The 16599-nt window shown below is 35.9% G+C and overlaps 2 protein-coding genes across 2 annotated transcripts; one reads left to right on the top strand and one right to left on the bottom strand.

Moving 5' to 3' along the window:
- The first annotated feature begins 12 nt into the window (after nt 1–12).
- Nucleotides 13–8942, top strand: LOC110454233 (methylmalonyl-CoA epimerase, mitochondrial-like). Its single transcript, XM_021503641.1, has 6 exons — nt 13–224; nt 2710–2760; nt 4939–5046; nt 5736–5795; nt 6837–6923; nt 8140–8942. Exons 1-6 carry the CDS (start codon nt 180–182, stop codon nt 8290–8292), a joined length of 504 nt encoding a protein of 167 aa, XP_021359316.1. The 5' UTR covers nt 13–179; the 3' UTR covers nt 8293–8942.
- Nucleotides 8943–11039: 2097 nt separating this feature from the next.
- LOC110454261 (heme-binding protein 2-like) lies at nt 11040–15118 on the bottom strand. Its single transcript, XM_021503687.1, has 5 exons — nt 15086–15118; nt 14654–14847; nt 13138–13270; nt 12221–12401; nt 11040–11392 (listed from the first exon to the last, which is right to left on the bottom strand). The coding sequence occupies exons 2-5, from the start codon at nt 14831–14833 to the stop codon at nt 11227–11229; spliced, it is 660 nt and encodes a 219-aa protein (XP_021359362.1). The 5' UTR covers nt 14834–14847; nt 15086–15118; the 3' UTR covers nt 11040–11226.
- Between the last annotated feature and the right edge of the window lie 1481 nt (nt 15119–16599).

Here is a 16599-nt window from a genome sequence, read left to right as displayed (position 1 = left end):
CAGGAATCCTTTAAAAGTGGTGTTCTGTATCATTTTATTCCACATGGCAGAAATTAATAACAAACACAAAGAACTTATATTTTAGGCGAAGTTTATGCTTAGTGTAGTCGACGCATGCGCATTCTGTTTGTTACTGTAAGGTCAAAAATAATCTGCTTTACAATAGTTTCACCGGTACCATGACCTTCTTACTAAAACACATATCAAGACGAGCCATTTCCCTGGTAAGACAGACAAAAGATGAGCAGACGATTGTTTCGATACGTCGATTGCTTGCAAGTTATACATTAGCTTTATCTATTTTGACGTTTCTACTTTCACTTTAACTTATTTTGTGTTAGTGAGTTGATTGGTTACTTTCGCTTCTTGTAAATGTAAATATTTGTGTCTAACACTGTTAAAGAAAATAATCGACATGGCATTGTGATAACGACTGATTCTTCCATATTTATTGTATTGACCCAGCCAATAAATAGCAACGACTGACCCTCCTTTTTCTAAGTCTTCGCCCCAAGGACAACACTATTAACAACGTAGATTTGGGCACATGATCTCATTTCAAATGTATGAAATACACATATGCTATACTGATATGGGTATGTGTGTTGTGACCCATATCATATGTGTAATCCAGACATTTGTAACGAGATCCTGCGATTTGGGTATATCCTTGCTAAATTAAATTGCGACACCAAATGCTAGAAACCAGGGTTGGCAAGACCGCCAATAAATTGTAACAGGCAGGTGCGTAGCTACCATGTAAGCCAATAAGCCCGGGCTTGCACATGATTTTGACAAGTATAGGTTTTCATGACGTTTTTTTTCTTGCTGATACTATAAAGTGGAGTTTAAGTTTTGAATATATAGTATACATATGTAATTCCTCAGGTATGATACATTGTTAATAGTTAGTGGGGCAACCTCGCTTCTCGAAATGCCCAACAAATAACAGGAGCAAGTGTAAGGAACCAGTTACAAAGCACAAACAGAAGACGAAACTGTGTTGGAGACTGAGTAAAGGTGACAGTGGGGGTAACCTCGCTTCCCAATTAACTCGGATCAGATTATTAGAAAGACAAACCCAATTGCATGTTCACTAATGCAGAAGTATCAAATGCATTTATCAAGATTAGGTAAAAACCAGACAATGTATGTACGGAGGGTGTACAAAGCAATACCGACGGTTAATCTTCAGAATTACACTGGATCCACGTAAATAGGTATATAGATATACAAAACATAGGAGTTTTTTCTTGCTGATGAAAACAAGAAAACAGACATCAGGACGTGCTAAATGGCTCCTGAGATGTTCTAATAAACAACATTTTCCTCGGGGAGACCCCCCAGACCCCACTTAAAGGGGGGGGGGAAGACCCCTTTCCATACTCTCCTCCTGCTCGTGCTTTCGGGGGGGGGGGGGGGGGCTGCCTTTGGCAACCCCATATCGGGCTTACACATGGTAAAGGGGCTAGCTACGCGCCTGACAGGAGAAAGAGAAATGTAACGGCCAGACCAGGGTTTGAACCCAGGACCCTTTGAACTCTAGACGGACGCTCTACTAACTGTGCTACCTGATCGTCGATGATCAACCCATTTCAGTTTCGCCACACCTATTTTGATTACAAAAGACATCAGATAAAATTGTTCTTTAATAAACAACTGTTGCTTTTTTGTTACATTTATTGAAAAATAAAACTATGCATCTAATTGTATGATATATTTTTATTCAAACTGAAATCTTAGAAAGATAGCTCAATACAACTTTAAACTATATGTGGATATTGCTATATAGGTCTCTACAGCTATGTAGCTCAATCAGTGTTGTGTACTGGATCTGATTGGATTCATTAAAATGTTAAGGTTACGACTAGCCCACTAAATGATGGTATGGTCAGCAAAAATTTCAACCCCATGGTAAGTCATATTTCAAGTCAAAAGACCCTAATTAAACATTGGTGTTGAGATACGTAAATTGAATATATGGAACATGAACTCATTTTAAATAATACTTTTGTAATGAAACTGTATGCTTACAAAATTAAACCCTTTCTAAAGTTACCTAGGTCATGCAGAGCTTGATAAATGATTAGCTGTTGAGAGTAATACTGGCCTAGCTCTAAGATTAGTCAAAACCACAATTATTATAAAATGTCTTGTTGATGTATTTTAATAGTATTTACATGTTAATTCCAGAGATGTGTGACCTAGATTAATAATGAATTATATATTTACCATATTTTACCGCAAAAAAGCCCCCTCTCGCTTATAAGCCCCCTCCCCACTTTGGTAAATGTCCTGGGAACATTTTTTTCTCCATCTCCAAAAAAAATCATTTTATCATTTTATAACATTAAATGTTGATTTGTTTTCCTGACTTAATGGTCTTAACCTTAAGTTTAATGCATCCGAATTGCACATCTCAATATTAATGTTTAATTATGATATCTTCAATAAGATCAATCAGTTTGGAAATATGTGATATCAAAGTATTACTTTATACACAATGTACATATTAAACGTGTTGCAACGTTTCAAGACCGACTGGTCCCTTTGTCAAGCTATGACTGAATACTTAGATATCAATGTTTAATTGGGTTCTTAAACATGACTTATCACTGGGTTGAAATTAACGTGGCCATTATACAACCATCTTTTTGGGCTTGCTGAACCTTGATTAACAGAATTAAACAAAAAGATTTTTTTCTGTAGGTAAAAGCACAAGACAGGCTGTTACACACAGGAAGGGCAGTATGTGCTGGAGTAAGTATGTCACTTAATGATTCTTTTTTTTTATGGGTAAACCCATCAAAGTGACAGAAGGTGCAAATCGAGTGGTTAATTGAGATTAACTTTTGCTAGCACCTTTGTTGATTTTTAATGGGTGATGTGGTAAATGATCAAAAGGAAGAATGGTGGTAAAAAGGATGTTGTCAGTGTAGATGTTATTGGTTCATTCTCAGACATATTTTGTAGCTTGGTTCTTAGTTAATCACTTAGTCCTCTTCACTCTGTATAAGGCCTTAACCACAGCTCTCCAGTAGGCTCAACCTGTAGCCAGGACCTTGGCTTCGTCCAGGACATCCTAGTCTTCTGGAGATCACAAGTTCTCCAGATAGCAGTCACTGGGCGACCTGTCTCTCTGGAGGACTGTGGGTTCTGGATCAGTGATTTGACTGGTCTCGACCTTTGAACCAATCCACCACCATTTCCTCTGGTTGGTAGAGACAGTGATTGGGACATGCAGTCCTCTGCCAGAACTCATGGATTGAAATTTTGTCTGGCCATCAGATGTGGAAGGTCTGTGTTGGAGACAGGCTTTGATGAACAATTGAAGTTTGTGGTTTTGGCATTTGGTTCCATTTTTTGTGTGTGAGATGATATTTGTTTCAGTTCCTTTGTGATTTTATTATTTTTCTGATTTAAACTTTCTTTCCTAGGATCTTTCATCCTGAATACTCAATGGGGTTCCACTCACTTTCCCTCCCTGCACCTCCCTGGATATGTTGTAGCAAAATTGAAGGCATGTGACTAACTTTTTGATTGGTCTCGGGTAAAAAAAACCTGACCAATTGCTATAGACGGATACCTGTCCATTGAAGATTACAGAGAAGCAACACCTGACTTCAAAGTCAGTCAAATTAACCTTTCCACGTCTGTCCGCAAGATTCTTTTGATGTACATCAGGAGAACAAACTTATTTTCTTGTATCATCCACAAGGTGGCGCACACTGAGCCTTCAATTTTGGTATGACACATTCCAGTGGTGCAGAGAGCAAAAGTGAGCATATCTTCTGGAGTATTGATCGATGAGGATTAGGATGGTTGTAAGGGCTTGTTGTTGATCCACATATCTTCTTTTATTCTCAAATTAGAACATTTTTCAGTTAACTGATGTTAAAACAGCTCACCATCATTTGTTGGTGTTCAACCTCTTTCAAATTGTCCCATCCTCTGACTGGTTTGCCCAGCCTTGTGATATTGTAGTGTTATTGATTCCATGAAAACTGTGTCGGAATCTACTAGTCCGAAAAATGATCAACATCTGTTGATTGGTCAAGGGTAGGTGATCTGGAATAGTTCTAGTGTGTTGTTATGATCTTTTTGGGAGTTGAGGTCTTGTTCAAATAGATCCATGGCCACAGGACTAGACCACACCCGAGAATCTTGTGGTCAATTTTAGAAGGTTCTAGTTTATGGCTACAGAAATGGGTCACATTCAAGAACCTGGTGTAATTTTGGCAAAGTTGTGGCTCGAAAGTTCTAAGAGGATACATTCTAAAGAAAAAAATCATCAAAAAAATGTCATTTTTGCTTACGAAAATAACTTTTTGTATCTGAACCCCCTCAGAAATTGAAAATCTGGGTACTTATGTTAGATATGATATCTCTTGTCACCTACAGGAAGGACAGTGTGTGTATAGATAGACATCATGTAGAATGTCACCTTTTCTATAGGTGTATCTGTCTTATGTAACCATGGTAACCTGATGTACATGTATAGCTATAGGTTATAATTGTTGTATCTTTTATAGAATCTTCCCTTACCTTGAGGGCATGATAGTAAAAATCTCAACCCAAGGGGTGATATTCTCAAATGTCTAACTTGAGGCTTCCTATCTGTTAACTAAAGAAAGAAATCTGCTAAAAGAAAAATAATTGTCAAAATGATTGTAAATTTTAAATGAATTGACCTGCAAAAACAATAAATTTTAAATGAATTGACCTGCAAAAACAAGAATTACTGATATTGAAAATGTAGTGATGGTTCATAATATGTTCAATTAATTTTGGATTCTGGACCAGTTTCAATTTGGGGGTACTTTTATATTAAAGTATGCGGTCAAATTTTGAACATCATGTTTCAATTGAAGATTACATAATCTGTAACAATTTCTAGAAATGCATGTTTAAATCAAAATATCATTGCATACATGACAGAACTGGAAGATTGGTAAGATAAACCATGTGGCTGTAGCTGTTCCTGACATGGGCAAGGCCACCTCTCTGTTCAGGGACGTCCTTGGAGCCGAAGTCAGCGACAAACATGTAAGTTGTTCCCAATAGACCAAATAATCATGCTTCCTATCACATTTTAAAACAGCTGATGAACATCAACCATATTTGCCAAATTTGTTGGAGTGATTGATTTTTTTTGAAATTTCAATGTCTTTTCGTGTTATCAACGGAATATATACTAAACATGCTTAAATAAAAAAAAAAAAGGAAGAAGCTGCAAAGGTGGAAGGTCATTGGTCAAGGACAGTGTCCAATGTTGCTTTCCAATTTTTGTATGGATCAATTTCTCACTATGTGTTGAATAAATTGTTACCAAAGTTAAAACACTTTCTGTTTCTATTAACCATTACCTTCTAAACAAACAATGTTAATGCAGATATCTGCTCTCAGGGATTTACGGAATCACAAGAAAGAAGCATAAACACTTTGAATGCTGAAAGTCTAAGGACACGGTCACAAGGTCATTTGGATAAAGCTTTTTAAACATCACGTTCTCGCTACATAACAAATTGAATGTTAATAACCTTGCAAAAAACGAAAAAAAAAGAGAAAAAAAAACCTGTTATATAAAAAAATGTTTCCAACATTCACCAACTCAGAATAACAGGTTCTGCCATAGAAAGCCTATGATCAGTATGTTCCATCAGAAATGGGTATTTATGTATATTTTGTGTGAGTTGGTTATTATATATGTTTTATATCTAATTTGATTCTTACAGCCTCAACCTGACCATGGCGTATACACTGTGTTTATTGAACTTGGAGATACAAAATTAGAGGTTCGTACATTATACATATATCTTCTCCAGGTAAAGAAAACTATTTTGTCTTGTCATGGAAGTCTTCATGATATATAAACATTGTACATGTACATCATATTTCATTACATAGTAACAAACATTGTATTACATAGTTACAAACATTGTATTACATAGTTACAAACATTGTATTACATAGTAACAAACATTGTATTACATAGTAACAAACATTGTATTACATAGTTACAAACATTGTATTACATAGTTACAAACATTGTATATACAAACAACATAAAACTTCATGATTTATGAAATTTTCTTGACTTGGAATCGCTCAATACTAAATTGCTCAGCTGAATATTTCAATCACCGTATACCATATTAAATTTGTGGCAATTGACTTTTTGTGAAGAATATAGTCAGTCATCCTTTCTGATTCAGCGCAACAAATGTAGGGTTTATATATTGTGTATATTTTTCAGGCCATGTATAAAAAACCACATTTAATTTAAGTGTCTTAATACAGTATTCACCTCATGCATCAGACAATACAGTAAACACATTTCTGATGATCCTTCCCTAACTGTAAGAAAATTCAGGTTTTCTATTTACCAGTCAAAATTCCCCTGTCTGCTTGGATTCAGCTCTGGATGTAATTTTGTGTCCCACTATAGCATCTGGAAAGCAAGGCCATATTTATTTTATCCCTAAGTAGCCGCAGCGGTCAAGTGATTAAGGCGTCTGACATTCTGCTACCACTAGCCCTCCACCACTGGGTCGTGCGATCGAGTCCTACATGGGGCAGTCACCAGGTACTGGTCGTTTTTCTCTGGGACCTCCGGCAAAACCAAACCTGGCACGTCCTTAATATGACCATAGCTGTTAATAGGATGTAAAACACAAACCAACCTTCGTAGCCTGTTATCTGAGGCGAATTTTTGAGATAATGTTAATGTAGGATGAGCATTTCCCACAGTTATTGTACTTTCCATGTCCTGTGTTCTGTACCAGGACATCAGCTTAATGACTATCACACAATCTTCCTTTGTGGTTTCTACCTAGTTACTGAATCCGATGGGAGAGAACAGCCCTATACAGAACTTCTTGGACAAGAACAAAAATGGAGGAATGCATCATATCTGTATTGAGGTAAATCATACTCTATTTTAGTGAAAAACATAAGTAAACTTAAAGGGTGATAAGGACATGGTGTCAGTTTCATTTAATTAAATCAAACTGAATAAGTAGTCCCCACTGTACTCCTATAACACAAGAGGCCGTCAAAATAAGCCTTTACTTTGACTAAATCATATTTGAACTATAATGGTATATTGATTTTGGTGATTTTGTGGTGTTATTCTCATAAAAATGAATTCAGAAAATACAAAAACATGAGATATTTGTTACAAGTTAATTTCTTGATTTTTGGACTACCGACCAGTGTTAAATTTTGATTTTAAATGATGAGTTTAGAGACATACAGGTAATACAGGCAGATCTTTGTATTTTGAGAATTTTTTTGGCGGAAATTTGAGGCCTTTATTTGAGTAAAAAGAAGGCAATAAAAAGGCCGTAAAAAAGCCTAGAATTTTATAGTAAAATTCCTGTATGAACCCTGGTCTGTGTATGCATCACTTTGTCTGGGGTATATTTCCTTTTATAGTTTACTCTGCCACAAGCAAATGCCAGGTTTCATATGTTGGTACATGTACCTGTCTTAAAAGCAGGGTTTCACATGCTCAAATGTTGACTTCTGTCTGACTATATTAAGGTTTATTGCCCTTTGTCCATTAAACTGATGTTTGTCTTGATCAGGGGATGTCTTTTTCCCTTATATTTCGTCTTTGCGTATTGCAGAGTTATCTTCTCTTGTGAGCAGGTAATGATTGTTACGTCATTGTATTGGTTTGTGTGAGAAAATAATGTCATTTTCTCAAAAATTGATGACGTTACTCTCACAAACAAATGACATAACAATCAATACCTGCTCATAAGAGAAGACAACTCTGCAATATGCAAAGACGGAATACTGTTACATTGGATTTTTACTTCGCAATATTTTAATGCTTTGGAAGTTTTGCTCATACCATGTTTTTGGCATCAGATGATATTTATGAAAAATATTTAAAACACCTATTTGATTAAAAACAGATATTTTGTTCCATTCTGATACTCCAGCTTCTTGAATGTAGAGTATCGGAGTGGAATAAAAGCTCTGGATTTAATCAGATCGCAAAACATCAAAATTTCCACACAAAATTGTCTTCACATTTGCTATAAGAAGATCATTAAAAATACCAAAACTTCAACCTTGAATTATATGTTAAAGATTATTTCTTAATATTTTTTTTTTTAAATTTGAAAGGTGGACAACATAACGGAGGCTATGAAAGACTTGAAGGAAAAAGGCATTAGACTATTGAGCGCAGAAGCAAAGATAGGAGCACATGGTAAACCTGTTGTGTTTCTGCACCCAAAGGACTGTAATGGTGTTTTGGTGGAGCTTGAGGAGGCCTAATTAAAAAATCTGCTTACCATTCTCAACAAATTCTTTATTCAGTGTTTGATGTCAAGTCTTTGCCGAAGTGTGATTTTTATTGAATCTACATCAATTTCGTAGAACACTGTATAAATACACTGGGGTTGTGTTATTATGAATTCTGGTATCTTTTGAATACCAGGTTACAATGAATCTGAAAATGTTGTTATTGGTCCCAGCTTTGGAATAGGACTGGGGTTTATATTATGTTTACAATTAAGAAAGACATCCTCTGGCAAACAATATCTATGTGAGCATCTCAGGTTTGTTTAAATTGTACAATAGTTGACCTAAGCTGTCTATATGATGTTAAATAAAATAAAACCAAACCAATTGGTGAAGAAAAGCTTTGGAACAAGGACTATGCTTGAGATTATATGTGAAACAGAATAAAAAGATGTAAAATGAAGTTAAAATAGAGATAAAAGGATACATGTAATGGAAAGAAATCAGATGTAAGAGAGAGAAACAAAATGGAAGGTGTGAGGAATACAGAATGTGTGAGGGAGAGAGAAAATTTACCTGTTTTTGAGTACCATGGTATGTGTATATTTTGTTATGCAGTGTAATGTATTGTGTGTTTACAGACTTCAAATATACTTCAATAAAATCTGCAGTGCATCATATAAAGTAAATTGTATTTGTATTCTTTTCACTATATCAGCTTTAATTCAATTAAAAGAATAATGATTTATTTTGTAAAACCCCTATACTGTTGTCAGTGTAAGAATTCTTAGATGTAAAATAACAAGAACTGACTACTGCAATGACCAATCGGGAACCGTCGGCACTTCCTTACGATTACGGAAAGTGCCGACGGTTCCCGATTGCTTCCATGACCTGAGGTGAGATTTTCATGGAGCGCAAAACCATCTCTAGGATGATAGACCAGTGAAGAACTTCGGAAAGAAACAGTAACAGTGGCAGTAAGTAGAGGGAAAATGTGGACCACTAGGGACATTGAGATGATAACCATTCATCCGACACAACGTTGTTTGGGATAATCACTTCGGAGTACCAGATGCAAAGACCGGGCGGGCAACCATTAGGCACAGCAAAGATGATGAGAGGGAGCTAGCTCGAGAGGTGAAAGCCCGCAGAGGGAGGACGTGGAGAGAAGAATCTGTAAAGGCAACGGTATATTGAATGGTGACTTGGTGTGCACATGGACAACCAGAAAGTTCGGGCTAGGGTGTAGTGCAGTGTCGGAGGTCGCAGTGACACCCTTGCGATCAGAAATCGAGTTGTAGCCAAAAAGCCTAAGCAGATGGTGATGACGGGTTTACTGTACCCTGGGAGGTGGAGGGAAAAATAATGAACTATCAAGACCCGACTGCAAAAAGAGCAGAGGGTACAGAGCCTAGTGCATGTTAGTTTAAGCGAGCTGCAAATAGTTTGCAAGTGAGTCCGTTAGAGCTAGGAACACTAGTACTGACATAGAGGAGGGAGATGTAGAGAAGTGTACGCCGAGAAGCAGGAACAGCATTCGGTCGCTGTGGAGGATTCAGAAGAGTTATATAGCAGGGGCCAGCCAGTTCCTGTCCTGTTAGTCACAGGCAGATTATCCAGAGGATATAATAGAAGCACGAACACATCTAGTGAAATGTTTGCATTGATATTGCAAGTGTTAATATGTACATCTATATCATATCCTTAATGATGCGATTTGGGCAACATGTCATTATTGGAAAGATATAAAGCGCTTTACATATTTTTCGAATTTCACAAACACTTATTAACTTGTCATAAATTCCAAGTTAGTACATAGTCCTACACAACGGTGAGCCCACCGTTGAAAGTACTACTTTTGTAGTGTGTAATCCGTCGCGTAGATGTTTGTTTTAAACAATTTTATTCAATATTAATTCTAGCTGATTTTCGATATTATTTTTCAATATGTAAAAGATGATGAAATAATTAAGTTTTTCACAGAAGTTCTGAACCTTCCCTGTGATAAGAATAATTAAAAGTAATTTCATTTTACGTAAACAACATGCTTTAATGTTAACAGAGCAACCTTTTTGTTTGGCTTTTCTGAACGCAGTCATCTGTCACATTATATATTGTAACGGCAATATCCTTTATATAAAATGAGATTACACGTCCAAGCATAATATTACACCTATTATAATTCCGAACCATCGACTCCGCTAATAAAGTTCTCAAACAATTTGCTGCGTTGCTGGTGTTGTTCCTCTCATTTCTTCCTTTCTTCTGCCAAATTGTTTCTAGACTTGCCGGTTACAAAATATACTTCATATGGGATTGGTTGGCATGTGTAGATATATTTATCCGTTTTAATAATCCGATAGGTATTCAAACATTGCAATCGTTGACTCTAATGGCTTAACACGTTTATGAGATTACGCCAAGGTGATATCTTCGGTCCCTCTATATGTCTGATGTTGCACAAAATTGTAAGTGCAATTTGATATCGCAAATTCAAAGAGCGGTTTGAAGAATTTTGTAACCAATTTTTGCTTAAAGGAGAACGATAGACCTGTTTGGTGATAGAGTAAGTGGACATTACAGAACACCATATATCTGGAATATAGGTTATATACCAAATATAATTTGTCAAATGATAAATTCTTGAACAAAGACATACGAGGAGGAGACGGATTTACATAAGTACTATGTACTTGTTTCTGGATCCTTTTCTGTATTTATAACCATGTACTATTGTAATTAAACATCAATAAAAAATAAAGTTTAAACTAAAGACATACGAGAGTTTTTTTTTATTTACAAAAAAGCGCTTACGTCATCAATGACTCATCATGTTATATTACTTACAATATTTACGCTGTACAATATTTACAATTGTTTTTGAGATCATCATGGCTTTGAGACAATATACAAGTATGAAGCACGTGTATTGGAACATACAAATAACGGTGCTATACACAATAATTATTCGACAATCCAGACTTCGTTGTGTCTGTGAATGAGGTTAAATGGACTGTCATATCCGGCGGTGAATGTATATCCAGAATTGGAGGACGTGGTCTTTAGCTCCGCCCTCAAGGCATTAAGAGCGTCTGTGTCCTTACTTTGGCTGGCATATCCGCTGTAGGAGCTATATGAAAAATGAATTTGATGTAAATATGCTATAAACATCTTCATTATCGTTAAAATTAACACGAAAATATACTACAATGTAGATATCGCGATGCTTAACTAAGATTAACTAAGAAAACTCCATGTATAACTTGAGGAAGGGTCCAGTTAGCGTATAGCTCTGTTACATGTACATGTATATACCCTTTATAAAACAGTTCTTATTTTGCTAGATTCCCGTTTTCCCCCCGGAATTTATTGTTGACCATACCATGTCTGTTCCCTCCGCTTCACCTTTATGATATTATCTAGACCTGATCTCGGGAAATCAGAAACTTGCTACTTTCATCATGTTTGATTTAAAGCTGATAATGTTTAAAGGCCGAATGTTGTATCCATCGTTTAGTCATTAGTTGAAACTTAGATTTTCAATGAAAAACAACTCTAAGTAGTTTTCGATGACAATACACTCCTAAGTGATTTTCAAGGATACAACACTCCTGAAATAGCTACAATTATATATATATATATATATACAGAATGATATCCATCATTAATCAACTATTGCAAAATAAATCACATCACAGGATTCGGTTTCTGGAAACATTTAACTACACATTTTTCTTCAGTGTTAAGTTTCCCCACAGGGAAAACATCGTTTAACTTAGGTATATTTTGAAATTTAGGTTAGAAACGTAACAGAAAATTGGGCCTAATATTTCACAATACCAAAGTATAAGTTTCATATAATTACTAGAACGTACTACCCATAAGCCATTGATTCTATAGAACCGCCATTCGTGGTTGCCTCGTTTTGTTCTATGTAAGTGTAGTAATCATTACTTACCCGACATACACTACCATTGAGGGAAGAGTGACGAGGTAGACCGAAGGGTCGGTTGGCGCTGGGGTAGAGACGCGCATGTCATGTGGTACCATGAAGTACATGATGTGTGTAGAAGCTGCACCGGGGGTAGCTCCAGGGGTTTCGTGTTTTAACACTGGCGCCGTCATGGGAACCTTTTGGTCTGAAGAATATATTGTTACACTCTTTTACGCAAATTCAAAATTATCTACATTTACGACATATTCTAATGCAACGTAATAACAACTAAATGCAAATTAATAACCAATATATGGCATCCTAATATAAAAGAGAAACAACACGCTATTTGAGAGCGTTCCTTATATAAACATAAATGTATAGTTTGGAGTGAAACATGCTGATCATTGTCATTATAAGTCATTTCTTGCTCCGACAAAAACACAGCTAGTTTATGATTGTTTTTTTTTTTTACATAATGTTTGTTAATAACAACTAATTTGTCTATTTCAAGCATTGCTCGGATATTAGAACATATGTGATAACCTCAAAAACAACTCCAGCTGAAGCGATATTTTTAAAATTGCTACTTTTGATTGGTCGAATAATGACGATTTAGTAATTAATGACTGAGCAATTGCTGCATTTTTTTGTCAAAAATAAGTAAAAAACAACAAACTTTGCATATAGAAATTGTTGTTTTGTTTGTAAATGAAATAATAAAGAAAAAACAAGATTTAGTCCTAAAAAACCTGCTTGCACTGTTTTCCGATAAACCTTAAGCTTGATGAAATGTGTTCTCAACATTTGTGAGATATATACGGTATAAATAACAAGAACAAAAATATTGTTAATTCCTAAATTGAAAACAAAGTCTTCATAAGGATTAATCATGTAATGGACAATTAACAGAAATATGTCAACGACATTAAGATACTTACGCATTGAGTTTTCCCCGGAGATGTACTTGAAGAGTTTGTTAAACATTTGCGAATTTTGACTTGAACCGTAGTTATTTGTTGTAACATTGGTAGCCACCCACTTAGAATCCTCATATCTCCTTTTCTCGTAACCCTGCATAAAACATAGAGGAGGGTATTTGTTTGTTTGTTTGTATTTTACGTCCCATTAACAGCTATGGTCATTTAAGGACGTGCCAGGTTTCGGTGTTGGAGGACAGCCGGAGTTCCCGGAGAAAAAGCCCCCGACCTGCCCCACGTAGGTATCGAACCCGCGACCCAGTGGTGGTGGAGGGCTAGTGGTAGCAGACGGTCAGATAGAGGAGGGTAAATGTTATGTCTAATTACATGGGCTGTATAACATACTCGCTGAGATACATAGCAAACTAACTCAAATAATAGAAACGATATAGAATATTTCGTATAAGCTGTAGTTCGGTAAGACAATTAGCACTCAAAAATAATAAATTACATTATATTTAATACCGAAAGTGTTCGAATGTTGTGTTTTAAAGAGAGAAAATGATCTTTATGTTGGCAGTATCAAATACACCTGGCTGTCCCCAAGGTAAAATGGATTTCCATAGACTAGTCCTTTCTGATACCTTATAAATATGAAACGATACATGAATGAAATAGACCTTTCTGATACCTTATATTTACATTTGCCCCCGCGCCGTCCCATTACAACAGTGTTAGAGGGCAAGTGTAATTATATAGGCTATAATTACAACTGCTCGACTATAATTACAACTGCCTGTTTCAGGCGTAGGAATATGTAAACAAACAAAATGGCCGCCTGAAATGTATTTTGAGGCAGGGCAAATGGTTTTTGTAGGAATATGTCTTAAAAAAGAAAAATATGTAAATATAAAAAATACCTGGTTGTCTGGATGTAATTATTGTTGATATAATTACAAGTGGCCTCTGGCAAATCTACCATAAATTCCTAGCGGGGTTTTATGGGATTTGCCAGAGGCCACTTGTAATTATATCAACAATAATTACATTGTTTAAATAAATATGAAACGTCCCGGGAGTGATCTGATTTTATCTAGAAATTTGGAATTTGAGAGGATTTCTAACAGTGCAATTTTATATAAACTATCACAACAGCCGGTAAAAGGTAAAGTCATACTTAACAGTACACTAGTATGTAGTGAACATACGTAAAAATAAATAAATAAAAAGATAAATTAATAAATGCACATCATTAATGCGAAAAGACAAAAATCTAAGCTCAAATGCGATAGAAACAGAAAACGATAGCAACTGAAGAGACACCAAAACGAAACAGAAAACAACATGCACCGTCATAAAGAAAATACATGAAATAACAACAGATCATAATAATCAGCTCTAGTTAACGACGATAGTCTCACATGTAGAAAAACCTAGACAAATTAAAAGGACACACATATATCCTGAAAATCGTGATGCTTCGTATTTATAATATCGTTGTATAAAGTTATCATATACAAATTATATCGTTACTTACAGGTGGAGTCATCATAGGTTCATAAGCTGGGCAGTCGAGATCGTGACAGAACCAGTGTTTGTTCGTCATGTTCAGAAGTCCAGGAGGATCTGTCGGAACCCCAAATAGTAAGTCGAGGAACCCTGCCGCGTCAGCCCCCGCCAGTAGTGTCACGAAGCAGGCGAATAACATAGTCTTCATCTCTATCAAATACACTGTGAAAGTAAGCAGTCGTGATTAACACCACAGAAAGGTAAGAGGTTGATTCGAATACTTTGGAGATACATGCTTACCCGAATATTTTTTTGCGATTCACAAACAAAATTAGATCTTGATGAATATCATAAAGATAGTTTAAGCTATCCATAAAAAAGTAAGAGAAATAACATTTCAAAATAGCACAACAAAACAATTTCTTTGTAACAAAGCTAGCTTAGCTACCATTATTCTTACCTGGGAAAGCTGATTCTGTAACGGTGAAGAGGTTTCAAGTGATTCCCAAATGAACTATTTTCTTGCTTTTATATACCGTTGGTAAAATTCTGTTATGAAACAAACTATACCCGATCTCTGGAGGCATAGTTAGCTTAACGTTCTAGAATAAGAAAATGACATTCCTTTGATTTAAGAGAATCGAAAAATTACACCCCCTATCATACTCTTCTTCACTCATTTAGCTTTAATTATAAAAAGCCTCACACCGTGTAATAAAACATAACAGCATAAACAAAGTATTTTAATAAGGTAGAATTAGTGAAAGTAAAATCAAGCTGACCTAGCTTATAGTTTATGCCACAGGTCGGTGACATTACACGGTTGTCCCCATAAGAAAATTGTATAAGCTTCTGCCGAATGGATTGCCATGTGTTCGTACACGTGCTCGCAGAACGTTATCTTGAACTAGCAAGGTTGTGTAATAATACAAAATATCTGGACTGTGAAGAAATATTTCAAAACTCATCAAGTGAAACATGTAAAATATGCTTTGATGACTTTCGCTTAAGATAGCTTACGTTTTCTTTAGAGAAAATATTTTTGTGCATACAATTTTGCATATTCCATGTGATGTATTATATCTTGGTATATAACTTTGTTGGATAATAGTGAAAAAAACCCCAATATGTCTGAAGAATGTTGATAATTTTCCATTCAGGTTTATTGCAATGTCAGGTTCAGGCAGTAAATAAATTGAGTTTTTGTGATGGGGTATAACCGAATGTCGTTTGGAATAGGATACGTATTTTCGATTGCATAACCGGTTGGTTTTATATTTCTTTATAGAACGAATATCTGTAATGCATTTAACATTTGAATTGTTGAATAAAATTTTATTTGTTCATCAAAATGTTTTCACGACTAGAATTAGATTCATTATATCTGTAGATTGTTAGTCGCGTACTAGTCGTGGGAAGTAATGTGTCGGGTAGCAGTAGCCTAAAGGGTACATGTAATACTTGGAGGAATTATAGTCTCATAGGTATGTACCAAGTATTAATGATGACAGGTTTACAGATGATGGCTGTAGGCAATAATGTAACATATATACTGGAAAACGTATTTAACGGGGTGCATCCCATATTCATGGGGTCGGGAATTGGCCATGAGAAGGGACAGGTCAATTTGGACCCAGGTTCAGAGAGACAGAGTATGGGATCGAGTGTGGCCATGGTTTGGCACAGGCCTAGTTACTTAGCTCGAAGTCAGAGACACAACGTGAAGTATTACCATACGTAGATGAGATGTTGTAACCACCTGTACATGTACCTGTAATGAGATGTTGCAACCACCTGTACATGTACCTGTAATGAGATGTTATAACCACCTGTACATGTACCTGTAATGAGATGTTGTAACCACCTGTACATGTACCTGTAATGAGATGTTATAACCACCTGTACATGTACCTGTAATGAGATGTAATCACCACCTGTACATGTACCTGTAATGAGATGTTGTAACCACCTGTA

The sequence above is a fragment of the Mizuhopecten yessoensis genome, unplaced genomic scaffold, assembly GCF_002113885.1.
Source record: "Mizuhopecten yessoensis strain PY_sf001 unplaced genomic scaffold, ASM211388v2 scaffold7725, whole genome shotgun sequence".
NCBI lineage: Eukaryota > Metazoa > Mollusca > Bivalvia > Pectinida > Pectinidae > Mizuhopecten > Mizuhopecten yessoensis.
This window is presented reverse-complemented; position numbering and strand designations above follow the sequence as displayed.

Coding starts and splice junctions, on each gene's coding strand:
- LOC110454233 (XM_021503641.1), top strand. CDS start 180: ATGACCTTCTTACTAAAACACATATCAAGACGAGCCATTTCCCTG. Junction 225..2,709: donor CAAGACGAGCCATTTCCCTG/GTAAGACAGACA, acceptor TTTTTTCTGTAG/GTAAAAGCACAAGACAGGCT. Junction 2,761..4,938: donor GAAGGGCAGTATGTGCTGGA/GTAAGTATGTCA, acceptor CATACATGACAG/AACTGGAAGATTGGTAAGAT.
- LOC110454261 (XM_021503687.1), bottom strand. CDS start 14,833: ATGAAGACTATGTTATTCGCCTGCTTCGTGACACTACTGGCGGGGGCT. Junction 12,402..13,137: donor CTCCGGGGAAAACTCAATGC/GTAAGTATCTTA, acceptor TATATTCTTCAG/ACCAAAAGGTTCCCATGACG. Junction 11,393..12,220: donor TCAATGGTAGTGTATGTCGG/GTAAGTAATGAT, acceptor TTTTTCATATAG/CTCCTACAGCGGATATGCCA.